Source organism: Chlamydotis macqueenii, chromosome 7 (genome assembly GCF_036417535.1).
Source record: "Chlamydotis macqueenii isolate bChlMac1 chromosome 7, bChlMac1.mat, whole genome shotgun sequence".
Taxonomy (NCBI): domain Eukaryota; kingdom Metazoa; phylum Chordata; class Aves; order Otidiformes; family Otididae; genus Chlamydotis; species Chlamydotis macqueenii.
The window spans coordinates 34,940,912-34,957,055 of NC_141562.1; the positions used below are offsets into that span (position 1 = coordinate 34,940,912).

A 16,144-nucleotide genomic window follows, 5' to 3' on the forward strand; every position below is an offset into this window, starting at 1 on the left:
CTGTAATTGCAAAATTCTATATGGAATCTCCCTACAGGAAAGAGTCTGCTTTTCACATCTGATCATATCATAATTACATCCAGCTAATTAAATAGTCCTGATGTTTGGGGAAAAAACCAAGAAGTGGTCATGACAGCCATCCCCCTCTCTAAACTGCTGTACTCCAGCCACAGGGGCAGGCTCTGAATAATGCAGATTACTGCACAAGTTCTTTATTAAAATCAGCATTTAGCTCTCTTGAAATGTGATCAAACCAAGTTTTAGTGTAATTCTTCATGTCTTAACTGTCACATGGAGTTCAAACTTGGCTCAATACGTCAGGTACCAATTTGTTACTATCCCGCGATCAGGAGTTTTGCTGGCCAGTGTTTGCTGAATTGATTGAAATGTTCTGGTTGTTAAAGCAATATCCACTCACTATCTAATTTTTATCTATTTTGGTACCATTTCTCCAATCAATGGAGAAACAATGGTTCTCCAAGGATAAAAAGACTGAAAAATCTAATTTATTACTCAGTTACTGTACTTGCAGGGGGGAAAAAAAAGATCCAAAGGAGCAAAAGGGTAGCTACTAAAACCTGCTCTGTCCTTAAAAATTGCAACAACCATTTTAAAAATATGATTTCCCAACCATGTGACCTGTGTAATTCTGGTTTTAGAAAAATGTAACCTTGAAAACTTTTCTTCTGTCCACTTTTCTGACATAAACTGGGTTATTCACATTCCATTGGTATTGATTTCTAGTAGGTATCAGGGTACTAGGCAGACTCCCTCATGAACTGTTGAGTTCACTTGATTGTTTTAAGAAGCGCAGCAAGCCATTTTCTGGCATCCCCATTGCATTTCGAAGGAATGGATTTAACGCTGAAGTACCATAAAAGTAACAAGGAATGGCCTATTGATTAAGGCTCTGGATGAACAACTTGCCCCTCCCTTTCTCTGCAGCCAGTCCTGCAGCAAAATTGACTCAAGGCAGTGAAACCTTTCTGAAGAGCGCCATGCACACGCTTTTCTGCTCGGTGCTGGCCTGCTCGGCCGTGCACGTGCCGGGCATTTGGCTGAGGAGGGGTGCGGCCCGCTGTCCCCAACGAGGACCGCGTGTCTGTCCTCCCGATGCAGTCAGCTTGGCGGTTGATCCTGAAACCGGAGCCCAGGCGCCGCGGGGCCGACCTTTGCTCTGCGCGTTGCGGCGTTCACCTGCACCGCCGCAGCCTGATCCCCGGCCCCTCGGAGGAGGCGGTGGCTGGGAGCGAACAATCAACACTTCTAGCAGGCAGACTTCAAAAATCTATTTTTAAAAGCCCAACTTTTAATGGAAGGCGTAGAGAAAAATAGAAGGTAAGTTCTGGTTTATTGATTGAGAGTTGTAGAGTCTTGTCCCAGCTTCCCCCTCAACATCCAGAGGGAGTTAGCGGGAATGGAAAATTAATGTAACCCTTCAAAGATTACTTTCAGCTAGTCAGAGCTATGGCATGTCCCAGCGACTGCTATAAAAGGATGTGTGTTTAATGGAGGAATGTTGCAGAGGGCAGATGTAAAAGGAAACAACTTTTATTGGGAGCAAGGAGAAAGGGGAACCGAAGGAAGTTCACTTATTTGGGGTGGTTTGAGGGGAAACACTAGGTTTTAAAACCAGGCCCGTTTTGTGCTTTTGCGAGCAGGAGGCTGGGGGGTTGTTGAGAAACCGGAGGCTTCTTGCGTGGCTGTAACGCAAGGCCGTGGCCGTGCCTAATCTGAAATGGGAGGGGAGAGTCCGTGTTTTGGGAGCCGAGCAGTGAACAGGCTCCCATGTAGCATTAGAAGAATTTCTTTCTGGTATGATAACTTCAGCCAGAGTACAGCCGCGCACATAATCCTTTTGGCTACAGTGTTAATGGAGTTCTGGTTCTTTTTTTTTTTTTTAAACTCGTAAGCTCATGTTCAAAGTCATCAGGAAAATAAAGTGATCCTGTAGATTTACTTTGTATTCTTGCAAAGTGGAACACTTGTGGAAAGGTTTAATGCAAATTACATTGCATATTTCAGAAGAATCAGTTTTATTCATTTAAATAGTATGCTGGCTAAAAGGAAAAAAGTATAGGCTGTTTAGTTTTCCTTCTGTTGTTTCTGACAGACTGGGTTTGTTTGTTGTTGGGTTTTTTTTAAATTAGACTTAGACTTGAAGAAAACACTGCTGAGAACCTCCGTATTCTGATTTTTAATGTAATTATTTCTTTCAGTCTTTCAATTAAGTAACTTTTTATCATCTCGGAATCCTTTTCACAAAGGAGTATGCTGCATTTGAAACGACCATAGAGCAAATTTAGCTGCAAGCTTCTGAAGTAAATAACTTCAGAGGCTGTATGTGTTGAAACCTCAAAAGTAATTTATTTAACAGCAGCTTTCTAATGATACTTTTGAACAAAACATAGCCTTTCTAATTGTTTTCACAGATGTTAATTAAAAATAAAAAGGCATGCACTGGAAAGCTAATTCAGCACCTGATTTGCATAACTAGCTTAAATTTGAAAAACTTGATAGAGAAATTGAATTATATTTTTCTGCTGGCTGGCATAGATTCATAGAGCATGTTCTTTTGTGATAATTAAATTAATACATTAAATGCAGAAGACCAACATATAAAGCTTTCCTATATCTTGTAATATTAGTAGTTCCTTTTGCATTTAAGTATCTACATTAAGATTTATTTCAAATTAATGTTAAAATTCTCCTTTGAGTTTCTTTTGAAAATACACTTTTCTTGCCATGAGTGCTCTGGCCTGACTAGGTAAGAGGACAGCTTTGCTTTTTGATCATTCAAACACCTGACAGCCTGGAAAGAAAGAAGAGTATCAACAATTCCAACTCCTCTGTGCTCCAACAGGAGCTATGTTGCAAAGATTGTTTTAATATATCTTAAATTTGGTCATGTTCGGAACTGGAAGAACAAGAGTCAGGTTTTCCTGTGGCCAATGACTGTTGCTTAGGGATAGCTGGGAGATGAGCTGTAACTTCTTAAACATTAGATCCCTGAAAGCACAAAACTCTTTAAAAACAGAAAAAGTCAAACCCAAACAAGCCCCCACCAACCTCCCCCAAACAACCTATGGGAAATGTTAAAATTAGTCTTTAAAACAGTGCACATAACTAAACTGTTTTGTTGTGATCGTTCTCCTTGTCTTCTCAATCTGCCCCTCCCAGTGTGTTTTTGTTTAGCTGTGAAGATGTGGTGTAACAGCTGATAAAGTCACTGGGACACAGGTCCTTCTCTGTATCTCATATGGAAACATCCTACTTTTGATGAGACGAGGTGTTCAGGGTTAGCAGGCAGATACATGTCTATATTATCATAGAATCATGGAATGGTTTGGCTTGGAAGGGACCTTCAAAGGTCCAGTCCAACCCCCCCTGCATGGAGCAGGGACATCTCCAACCAGATCAGGTTGCTCAGAGCCCCGTCCAACCTGGCCTTGAATGTTTCCAGGGATGGAGCATCCACCACCTCTCTGGGCAAGCTGTGCCAGTGTTCTACCACCCTTATTGTCAATTTTTTTTTCCTAATATCTAATCTGAATCTACCTCCCTGTGTTTTAAAGCCATTAACCCTCATCATATCATAACAGGCCCTGCTGAAGAGTTTATTATGTAGTTAACTTGTTAATTAGGGAGATCAATGATAAAAGTAAAATCCAGCAAACTTCTACCAAAATGATTCTGTCCCCAAAGTATTCTGTGAAGTGTCAGACTCTGGGAGTCAATGACAAATTAGCCCGACTCTACGTTACAGTTACGGTTTCAAACTGTCCTGGAATCGTTGTACTACTGGCTTGTAAGTGCCTACCAGATGTAACGACAGTGTTATGTCTGCTTGTATTTGTTAGGGCTATCTGATAATAAATCTGGGTTTATTATATGACAGGCTGATGAGCAATGTTTCTCTCTAGTGCCGTAACTGAGTCCATGTTGCTGATATAGGTTCTTGTGGGATTCATGGCCCTGGATGGCAATCCAAAGGATACTGGTTGTCTGCATAGAGTTTTACTTTACAGATTTGTGAGCAGGAGGCATCCCTCTTACGCTGTGGCTCCAAAAGTGCGATGACTGCAGGTCAGTAGAACAGAGAATTGTGACCTAAGGACCCCTCTGAGTTAAGTGGCTGATCTTGTGAAAGAGAGATTAATTAGAAGCAATGTGTGGGCACTAAGAGTGCAGTAGGTTAATGACTTAATTCTTTGCTGTGTTACTTTCTGCCATGGAAGAAGACAGAGGCTTTAGAAGGAGACAAAACAAGTAGCTCTTAATCTTCTGAAGAGAGGTATTCCTCCTCCCTAGCACCCAAATCAGCTGAAGAAAATTTGAGATGGTGGTAGCAGAAAGGAGGAAAAATAAAGAATTGCTTCTCACTGCTCTTGCCAACTGCTGGAGGCATCTGGACAAATTTGTAAATTGGCCTAATTTCTTAGGGTTGTTTGTGTGGTTCTCCCTACCCACCCGCCCTGCTGGGAAAGGAAAAGAGGTCATTTTTGTCTGCAAGTGGCCTGAAAATTATTCTTCATTTGGCTGCTATGGAGAGGCATTCGTTTGTGTCCCACCTCCCAGACTGACCCAACTGGAGCTCTCACAGTGAGACATGGTAACGTTGGCCAAGTAAGAGCGTGGCACTGTGGCTGCCTCGCGTGCTTTGTTGTGAGTTTACCAACCCGCTGCCTTGCTCTTGTCCAGCTTTCCTGGTGGGTCAGCACCTGTGCATGCTCTGAAGACCGGTTCTCTATGGGGTTGGGCCCACTGAAGGAGTGCCTCTTCTGCCAAGTTATAAATACCCCCACCTTGGCTCATTGCTTCTTCTAAATGCTAACTGGCCAGCGGGGTAGGCTCTGGGGTGTGGGGATGGTGGTGATCTGTGAGTGGCGACTGGGCTGTGGACGTGCTCCAGTATGATCACATATGGCCCCAGAAGTCACTGCTTTGGTTGGCTGGTTTGTTTTTTTTTCTGATAATTGACTTAATAACGCATTTTTTCATCGTCCTTTCTCTCTGCACACATGTATGCATGCTGAAATAAATTCTCCATGCAAGCAAAAGCCAGGCTGCCCAAAACATAGCAGCAAAAGCAAAACAGAGCCCTGTAAGCTAAGTAAGCACAATTTTACTATTTTTTTTTTCCTAGCTGGAAGAAACAAATTTCCTTGTTTATATCTTGATGTTCTAGTATTTTTTTTTTACCGTATACTGTAGTTTTGAGCCAACATACATACTTAGATAAATATTCCAAATGCTGAATGTCAGCACATGCTGGGTAAGTGCTTAATAATCATGAAACCAAGAGCCCTGGGTCTATCCCAGCGGAAAGCCGTGTGATAAAGGAGACTTCTGCAAACAAAGCTGTAGTGAAGGGGTTCCTCTAGGGAAAGGCAGAGGATATGATAGTTAATCAAATTTGCCTTAAGTCTAAAGGAAGTCTTTTTATATTTTCAGGATGCCCTGACCTTTTCAATTGCTGGTTACATGGGCTTCTCTTGGCCACTGGGTGTCTCTCATTCCTGGCTCTGATCACAAGGAGCCTTTGGCTGTGCGAGAGCACACCATGTTCTCACAGGGAAGTGTAATTTTGTAAACACTAGCTTTCTGCAATTTATTGACTACTTCTAGAACAAAACAAACCTAAAAACTGAGAGAAAAAAAACCACAAGAGATTAGTTGAAATTGTGTCCTGTGCTTTTCATGTATGACATTATTCTGAAGTGGTTCTCCTGTCATCAGTACATATGCTTACGTGTCTTCCTGTTTAAGTCTGCCTTACGCTTTTTACAGTTACATTTAAGAAATAAAACAACAGTGACTGTATGTTGAGGGTGATCTGATTACACAGTTTTCCTTCTCTTTCACTATTGTTTGATGTGCTAGAGGACCTGAAATGGAGCTTCTTCATTTTTGCTTTGCACTTAATTGCTTCTCTCCAGTTCTTTTATTATACTTGAAGAACACCCTCAGCTACTGTTCAAAACAACTCTTACCAGCTCCTCTTTGTCTTCTGAAGATACTTCTGCCGAAAAAAAATCTCAGCAGGAAGGTGCCTCTACCTGTTGTAAGCAGTCCCATGGGGGTGTTGTAGAACTCCAGGAGTTGGCAGGCACACCACAGGTCACAAGCCCTGGCACTTGCATAGGACTGTCTTCCTCCCTGGAGCAAAAACAAGAGGTTGCAATAGAAACAAACCAAACAAACCAAAAAAAAAAAAACCAAAACCAAAACAACCACTCATGTAAAGGCATGTCTCTATGGATGAAGATCCTGGGTAAATATTTACCTTTGAGAAGAGGTGAAGCAGCTTTACCATATTTGTGTAATAGCATTTCTGTAGCTGTTACTACAGAAACTGCAGCATTTCCTGCAGCTGTTGTTACAGAAAGGCAGCATGCTGAAGAATCGGGCCCTCTGTTTCAGTTCAGAGACATTCTGAGCTTTGTTGAAGTGGGAGGGAAAGAATCTGGACTTGGATTCGAGTGCTAGGTCTTGATTGACGTTGGCTTTATCTCTAACTTGACTCCAAAGATACTGCTAATGTTATGAGTGTCAAAGTTTATAGCTTGTTTTCATCCTTTCTCATTTTAAACTTGCTTAACAAGGAAGCCAGGCTTGGAAAAAGAGAAGATGATACCCTCTTTGGGTCAGTAAAGGCCCTGGCTGCTTTTGAACAATTGTTGCATTCTTCTCTCCCTGTTCTTTTCCTAGTATTTATTTTTGGCTCAACCACTTCCTTCTGTTTTTCTGTTAAGAAAAAAAAATGGCTTGGCTTTGGAACCTGCAAGTTCCATCAATGTAGTGAAATCTACCACAGAAGTTGTCTGTTAGTGGGTGGAAAAAACTCCTTAAGCCTATGTATTCTCCAAAATTTCCTGTACTCCAAAATAGAAGTAGCTATTTAAATTTTTCTTTTTTCATTCTAGAGCGCTCCAGAAGGTTCAGAATTAGGCCAAACTCCTGGTAACGGACATGGTTTCAAAAAGAGCCCTCAGGAAAACAGCATAGAAAGATCTGGAGGTCAGGACATCTCAGATTTTCTTCCCACTGCTGGGCAACTGACTGAGGGCACATCCCCATCGATTCCAGGACCTACAAGGTAAGAAACGAAGTTTCTTCTTGTGAATAGAATTGAAGCTCTGCTGCTGTTGATAGCTGGGGGCTGTTTGTTAATTTTCTGTTCTTGTGTAAATAGTTTTCAAAATCTATCATCCTGATGGATGATGATGATGATGCAGTCTTCAAAATAACCTGACAAAACGAGGCTACTTGCTGTATACCAAACTGACTTTCTTGCCTTGCTGCATAGCTATAAAGAAGACTCCAGCTGTTGTAGTAACCCTTGACCTAAGCTTCCTGTGCTTTTTGCTCCTACTAATAAACTCTCATCGGAGACAGAGAAACACTGAAGAGTCTTTTGTAGTCATATCTGATTGTGAAGTAAGATGTAATTGTAAACAATTGCAAAATGCTGTGCTCAGCTCTGTATAACATCCCTACTAAAAAGTACCCACCCAGCTAATATTTATTACCATTGCACTCTTCTAAATATCTTAAAACTCACCTGATTAAATAAATAGGACTACTTTCAGAGTTAAGGTATTCATCAGTGCTATTAAGGATGGCAGAAGGTAATATAACCTGAATTTTATTACATTTCCTAAAGGGAACATTTTGTCTGAAGCATTAGTATTGTTTTACTTGAATATCTGAATTTTCCCATGCTACTAGGGTTTTTGTTGCTGCAGTGAAGAAATTATCTAATACCAGGATGATTTTAACACAGGGCTGAATACTTTCCAGGTCATCAATATTACCTGAAATAGAATGATAAATACAACTTAGAAGGAATAGCAGTAACTTGCTGATAAATGTGTAGGATATTTAGGCTGTAGGTACCTTTTGAAGTGTTTTCACTAATTTTCTTTAAGATGAAAGAATTCACTGCAGAAAGATTTGCTACATCCTTTTCAAGTGGAGTATGTGTGATCTGGGCCCTTTTCTGTTTCCACTGACCCTGGCTACCATTTCTGATTGCCCCTGTCTTTGAAAGATGTCAACTTGAGAATTGAAAACAGGAATGGACAGTAGTCAAATAAAATATTTCAAATGCTGTTAAGTTAATGCTATCTCAGAGAATAAACTCTTCTTCTCTCCTTTTTTTTTTATAAGAAATTATGAAGATTACACATATCGTTACTGAGAGGGTGGTCAAACACTGGAACAGGCTTCCTAGAGAGGTGGTTGATGCCCCAAGCCTGTCAGTGTTTAAGAGGCTTCTGGACAATGCCCTTAGTAATGTGCTTTAACTTTTGGTCAGCCCTGAAGTGGTCAGTGGTCTAGTGGACTAGATGATCATTGTAGGTCTCTTCCAATCTTCTGTTCTGTTCTATTTTGTTCTATTCTATTCTAAAATTATCAATATCATGCATCAGTTTGTGGCAGTTTAAGTCCAAGTGAAGGTATTAGGTAAGATCATAATTGACCACATCAGGGAAATTTCAGGGAAACTTAAGAGACATGATGGAATCTGAAAAGACTCCCTCAGAAAAAGCAGCTTACCTTCTGGAAGGGACAGCTTGGCTGTGCTGTGGAGCTCTTACAGTTCAGTAGGTTGCTGTACTTCAATAAACACACAGGAAGATATCTAATATTAATTCTATTTCTTCTGACTGCCACTAGTGCATCTTAGTTATCTACTGAAAATAATAAAATCTGAGCAAGACGAAGACTGCAAAGTCATTTTGCAATGGTAAAGGTATTTGGGCTTGAAGTTTAAAGTGATGAGAGGTTGCACTTCTTTTCTAGAGGTGCATGACTTTTTCTTCTCTAATGTGGCATCGGTTTAGTATCTAGCACCAGGTCTGTACAAGAAACAGCTCTTCCTTGGATGAGTTCCTCGTGTCTTTGAGAGTGTGTCTCCATTTTCATGTCAAATGAGGAAAGTCATAGATGTCATTTACACTAGTTAGAAAAAATCGAGTTTGGAGTTGTGATGTAAACTTGGACGGGGTGAGAATTTTAGATGCTATTTTGTTCGTTTGTTATTTCAGTTAACAAATACTACATGTATCCTCTAGCTTCTAGTTTCTCTCGACAGTATTGTGCATAATCACTGTACTGTGTGTATGTAATGGTGAGTAACCATGCTGTCCTAGCTGAAGAAAATATAAATTTCTTGTAAGCTACTTAAAACGTGATGCATTCTGATTTGTAACAGTAAAATAGTAATTTTATGCTATTCTTATCAGTATGCAGGTTGTATTTTGGAAAAGGGGAAAAAGGAAGAGAGGAAATTATGAGTATTACTACCTGCCGAATTTTATAGCAGGCGTATCATGACTAACATTCCTGCAAATTAGAGTTGTTTATGAAACTGCAAAATGACAGGTATTAGACTGTGCACTTAGCCCTACAGCACCTGTACACCCTCTGACTGACAGCATTTGTGCCAGCATCCACCTAACACAGCGTGTGCCAGCTGCTGAGACCCCCATTATGTACTGCTTCTGTGCTGTAAATGAAGCAGCAGCAGAACTCACCTCAGAGAGGTTAATCTTACTTCTCGGAAAGCATCTCTGTACAATTACTTTCTTGTCCACGATTTAAGGAAGATATATACACAATTTTCTCCGATGGCTGCCTGTAAAGACCCTTCTAACTAGCTACCAAGGAACTACTAGAGACAGTAGCACTGTGAAACACTTGAAATGGAAAATGTGCTTTGAACTCCCTGATCTAACGCTAACTCCCAGGAGTGAACCTTATCACAGCAATTAATCTATTTGAATTCAGTTTTCTGCACCTATAAAATGGGTATAGCAGTTTCATGGTGCAGTATGTTAAAGAGTAAGAGATTCTTAGATCTCGCCAGAAAGCAGCCAGAAGAATGCAGAGGGTTACACTTCCTGAGATTCTTGCTCCATTCATTTGTGGAAATTTAAGGAACTCTGGCACACAAAATCAGCCATGAAGAAATAGTTCTCCATCACGTCTGTGATGTTTGGTTCATTTTAAAATTCAAAATATGTACAATCAAGGCAGGGACTTTGGAGGAGGGCAGTTTGTCTTATCCTGGCCAGCAATATCTTCCTCTGCTTCTGTCTCCAAGAAAAAAAAATAGCAGTAGTCAAAATCCCATCAAGCAGCCAGGAAAGAATCTGCATTCATCCATGCAGCAGGATTTTGTCGCTCTCACCAAATCATATGGTGAAAACTGTCGGGCACAGCTAGGAAAGAAGAGAGATGAAAACTTTGGCAGGGGCGAGGGGGAGTGGTATGAAGAAGAAAGTGTCAGCTTCAAGTTTCTCTAGCCACCTAGATATTGGAAACCATTTAATACAGCCTGTAGACAGACCTGTACTGTTCCTTCCTGTTGGTACTGGAAGGACACGGTAAACTTCTCAGAGCCTCATCACCTGAATATATGACTTGAAACTCGTAGAATTTCTCATTGATCTCGTGTCTTCATTTGGGTGGACTTTGTATCTTCATCCTGTGGGTAAGGCTTGGGCAGTCCTGCCATTAAAGGTGGTGTCTGGGACACCAGAGGGAAACAAAGCTGCAAGGTCTTGGCTGAAGACCTCACCATGGCTTTTAACACAACAAGGAATGGCTTGTCTTACTGGTGGAGTCTCCTTTGAGAATGCAGAGATCTACTAAAGGTGTTGCAAAACTTAGAAGCAAGTTCTGTTCTTTTGTTTGTTTGGTGACTTTGGTGTAGCAGAATTTAACCCTCAAATTATTAAATACATGCTATTCTTTTTCAAAACTTGCCGTTCTTCATAACAATGCTTTATCATACTGTAGGACCCAGAACGGCGGCTTTTTAAAATACTTATTTTTAATAATCTCAAAGTAGCAAGTATCTCTCTTCTTCCTACTGTAGGGATGGTTGATAACTGGTTAATAGAGCCTAATCTGAAGCCAGAAGTCCTCCGACAAGGAAGTGGGCCAGATGATTTTCTCTTTGTGGGTCTGGATTTTAGTGGAGGCACAAGTTGAGGCTCCAGTTATGAGCAGGTGTAGGAGTGTTAAGCATGAATGGAAAAATAACAAACACAGGAGCTGAGGTGCGGTGTGTGATGGTTTACATCAGGATCAGCAATTCTTGCGTGTGGCCTTTTGGAAGGCTGCGTTAACTGAAGAAGCAGGTAGTTACACACTGGTGTGGTTTGAAACAATGGACTGAGTACAGCTAATTAACACAAGGCTACCCAGTTCATTAAGCTAACTTGTGTTAGAATGGGCCAGCGGTAGTAGCGGAGACTGTGGAGCGGGCTCTTATCTGGAGTTTTGAATATTTGTGGTTTGGCTGCAGCAAGTGCAGTCTTGCTTTCTTTTTTTTTTTATATTAGCATAGGCATTTTATACTGTTCTGTGACCAATTTGCTTTTTTTTTTTTAAATGCATAGCTCAAAAAATGGTATAGCTGCAGTTCTTTAGGGCTTCCTGTTCAAAATGTGAATACCAAGAACACCAGACTGACAAACAGCTCTACACTTCAGCATGCAAAATTGTGACTCCTGTGAGAAGAATGTTACAGGGATGAGTCAGCTTGAAGGGATTCATAAGGTTCTTGTTTCAGGAAACATATTAGATGGGCAGGAGCTCAGGCAATTACTTTTTATTTAGCCTCACTCCTGAAATTGCTGGCACATGTCTGTTTTGGGTGGCTTCTATGTTAAATCCTGCCAAAATAGCAACAGAGACAATAAGCGGAAAATCTTTGAAGTTTCAGATTCCAGGCTGTTTATTTTTAACTCGCTCCTGGATGCTGCTTTGAACGCATCTTTTCCACCCTGAAGTGAACTCTGACAGTCTTAAAAGCGCGTGACCTGCCATCTTTGGGTGGAGTATCTCTGTGTGGAAAACTACCACGTTTGCTCTTTTCCAGTCTTCTGGGTGGCTTTCTTCCATCCTCCACAAATTCTCAGAAATTGTTTCAGTCACTTTTAAATTCTTGTTTTGGAATCCAAAATGTCTGTGATTCTTATTTTAAAATACTCTGTTTCAGGCCAATATTTTTAACCTGTTTCTCACTGGTCCTGTATGCTGAAAAGTAACACCATCAGCAATTAATCTGTAAAGTTTCCATGTGAAATAAAAGTGCTGAAGAACTAGAATAGTTCAGTAAGCCTCAGGCTTTGCATTCGTGTCTGCACAAGATGTAACCGTGCCTTTCTCCTGGTGCACACAAGGAGGGAAACGCCTGAGGAATTGTTAGCTGGACAACTCTATCCCAGAGAAGCGGTTTTTTTTCCAGCAGGTTTAGGAAGAAGCAGATACAGCAATTTAAAAGGTACACACCCAGAAGTAGTTCATGGGAATAAGAGTTCATCACTCTTCATGGATGAACTTGGCTGCTCTCCCACCTGGAGTGCTGCGCGAGGATCCTGTGGGACCCACCGAGCCACTGCGGAATGACAAGCTGAAGCTGCCACGCATCCTGTGGGATCCATCCGTTCAGCGCCGTGCTTCCTGCTGCGTCTCCGGATATCTCGGATGGAGCCCAGGAGCCGGTTGTGGAGCTGGAACTGAAGATCTGGCCATGTTTGCTTGCTGCAGCAGTAGTACAGCTTACTTTTTTAATGCTGGAATTATTTCATTGGGTCATACTTAAAATATTGCAGGCCCTGCATTTTGTTCTGTGTATGGAACAAGGAGGTGAAAAGTGATTGGGGGTGGGGGGAGAAGGGGAGGACAGTTCCCAGGAGGGTCATATAGATCATTATTCCTGCTTCACTTTTTCCTGAAAGCTTAGATATACAGGGAGGGCGGGGGAAGCTGGCTGCTGTTAGCAGCCCCTTAGTGATGATGAATTTCTCATGTGTTTTTTTGCACCGAAAAGTTCAAATAGTGACTTGCTCTGCCTCAAAAACACTGGTTGTTTTTTTTTAAAGTGAATGTGGAAATTATTTCCATGTTCCTAATTAACTTTCAATACCTCTTAGGGACAGATTAAAGTGCAGGATTCTTTAAGTTAACTCAAGTCCTCCAGGACAGTGTGTCCAAATGCATAAATTCAAAATGTAGACGCTGATCTCTGGTGTGTCGGGGGAAAAAGAACAGAAACATTTGAAAAGCAGCTTTCCATGTGCCATGGTTGCAGAGCTGGCTGTGCATTTGTCCCTTCCAGTGCTTTCTAAATTCAGCCTCAGATTTCAGGCTCTTGTACTCCTGGGAATATAATCACTCAGGCTCTGAGTTCATCAATATGGATGGCAACCGTATGTGACCTCTGGGTTTCATAGGCTTCAGCATTTGATGGTTTTCCCTCACAAGTGTGACTGAGTTGGAAAGGCTGTCTGTCCTTTCAACAACTACTGTGTGTTTTAGAAGGAAAGCAAAGGAATAAGAAAAGGAAATTTTAAACTATCTATGATTTTCTGTTATTGGATCATAATTTCTTGTTGTTTATCAAGTAGGCTTAACATCTTTGGGCATCTCTACCTCCCACCCCTCCACCCCTGCCTCAGATAGTAAACTCCATACAGCCTTTGTCTGGCTGCTGCTGGCTTTATCTTCTGTCCCCTTGCCTTTGCTGCGGATAGAAAAACAGAGTAATGGAAGTTGCGACTTCAAGTGTTAATGGCTGGTAGGTTGGGTATGGCTCTTAATCCAGAAGTATTTATGGTTCACGCACCATAAGTCACCACTTTCTTAATATCCTTTGTAGCTTCACACCCTAAACACAAACCAGGCAGTGCTGTCCTAATAAACATCTTAGTAACTGGGCAGTACTCTTAAATTGTTCCAGGATAATTAGAACTTGCCACAATATATTCTGAATGTGGAAGAGTTTAACTATAGGTATTAAAAATTAGTCAGTAAATTTGCACTGTGCTTCTAAACAAGCAATTATGTATGCAAAACAAACACTTTAGACATACAAAGATTTACCTCATTGTTATTTGGTGTTGTAACTGGAAGGATAGCATTCATATGGTCTGTACGTTAAGGCCTTGAACTTGCAAATCCTTAATTGTGTGCTTAACTTCTAAGACAAGGGGAAAGTTGCCTTTCATACTCTTGAGTGCCGTAGGACACTTGAATTATTTCAAGTTACATCTGCACCTAGGTCTTTGTATGACTGCATTTTTTTTTAACATAGTGTCAATAATGTGCAGCAGTTATTCCTAGCAAAATGGCTCTTCCTGCCCTAAGCTCTACACGAAGTATGTGGAACTCTAATGTTCTTTCATGCTTTGTCATCTGCATGTTTTGTTTTAAATATTTCCCTACGGTATGAATTTTTCCATTAATAATATCAGGCTATCTCAGATTACAAACAAAAGAGATCAAGTAACCACAAATGAGAACACATTTTATTTTCCTGTATTTAAAAAAAAAAACCAACCAACTTTTAGGGTCATAGCTTTATGTTGATCATATTGAACGGGTTGTCTGAAAATATATACTCCCTGCAGGTAATTATTGATTGCTAATACATTTTCATGTAGATTGGGTTTTACTCAGGGGAATTATCTTCAGCATGTGGTGTCATTTCCCTGTGGTGTTATTCCGTTTAAACAGAGTGGGAGATAATGGGACTAGGTGTGACTGTTAGAGGTCACCTAGTCCATCCTTCTGCCCTAAAGCAGGATCAGCTGTGCTTAAGTCATTCCCAACAGATGTTTGTCTAACCCCAGCAATGTCTTGTAGACAGAAAAGCAAGATTACAAAAAATGAAAAGGAAGATGTAGGATATGTTCCCTATATAGTCTTCCGTGTTACGTACATCAGAAGGAGAAACATAAATGGAGATACCCAAACAGGCCGCTCTGGATGTATCTTATGATTGGAAACTCAAACCTTGCGATTCTCTGCTATGTCCTGAATAAAACGTTGAAGCAAGCTGAAGTAGCACAGATGATGAATGTGTACTACTTCATTCTAAAAATGATAGTTCCAGTTGCTGCCACAGCATGTGCCAGCACTGTCATTTTAATTCTGTTCAGCATACATTAATGACAGAGTTGTCTCAATTCCTTCATCTGCTCCTGAGTGAAAGGAACAAGCTTTCAGCATTATTGAACACCAGAAAAAAATGTTTTAGTTGATTCATAGTGCTAAATAGCTTAGTTCACAGGATTGTTACCTGCCCTTGAGCCTGCTAAGTCACAGGTTTTCTGCTATGACTGTTCACAGAGTTGCTACCAGCATGGCAGTAGATAGTTCATGGGTTTAGCAATTGTATTCAAGAAAACATAACCACTTCAGACATGTTTGGAACTGTTTCGTATTTAATAGCTGCAAATAGAAGTCTAATGTAACAAAGAGGTCATATCTTTAAAGATCTTAGAGAAATTCCAGTCAGCCAGAATCTCTAAAATGCAGATATATAATGATGTATGGTCTGTATGAGGAACATTACCAATGTTTCAATCCGAGATTTATTGCCGTACTTTTCCTAACTCAGTTGACACATGGGATTAACAATGAGTAAAGAACGAGAGGCTAAAGATAAGTGCTAAGGAGAAACTGGTAGGTGGTATTTTCTACTTTTTCCAGCAGTTTCACAGAGATTAGAGGGCTTCACCCCTCCTCCCCCCAACCTGCACCCACATTTGTTCTTCGCCTGAACGCCACAGCGCTGACAGGAGCGTGCTGCCAGGTTGAGGAACCCTGGGCACACAGCTGCTAATGAGCGATTTAATCAGATAAACAATTTAATAAGAAGATAAACCTGCAACACGAACAAAAAGCTGGAATGGCAATTGACTCCCCCTTTTCCATCCCCTCCCCAATTCAGTGTTGTGGTTTCTGCCTCTCCTCTTCTAAGTAAGAGTCCCTGAGTGCAAAATTAATGCCAAATGATAAAGTCTATTCCTTCCTTAGGGAAAGCCTCCTGGCATCTCCTTGTTGCTTGTTCTTGTCCCATCATGCCCTGTGTTGTCGGTGGTCCAACAAATACCAGATATTGCTTTGCCCCCTGTGTTGTTCCCAGTGTCAGCAGGTTTTGTATGGATAAGTGTTTTCAATGTGCTAGGAAGAGAAAAACTTTTGGGCAAAAGAATTTTTAAAGGTTTAAATAAAATGTATTTGTGTTGTAAATTAAAGGTACAAATGGATGCCAAGCATTACTGAAACTTGGTTGAACTATAAATTAATTCTATCGTATAGATATTTTACCTCAGGTTTG

At 40.8% G+C, this 16,144-nt stretch overlaps 1 protein-coding gene across 7 annotated transcripts in view; it reads left to right on the forward strand.

Annotated features, from left to right (window-relative positions):
• The window catches only part of TACC2 (transforming acidic coiled-coil containing protein 2), a 143,813-nt gene that overhangs the window by 21,663 nt on the left and 106,006 nt on the right, over positions 1-16,144 (forward strand). For all 7 annotated transcript variants that reach the window (XR_015259053.1, XM_086752012.1, XM_086752016.1 and 4 more), the window contains one exon: positions 6,927-7,099. Coding sequence is in view for 6 of the 7 variants with exons in the window: in XM_086752012.1 (XP_086608138.1) it covers positions 6,927-7,099 (173 nt within the window). In the remaining variant the exon portion in view is untranslated. The remainder of the gene's footprint in view (positions 1-6,926; positions 7,100-16,144) is intronic.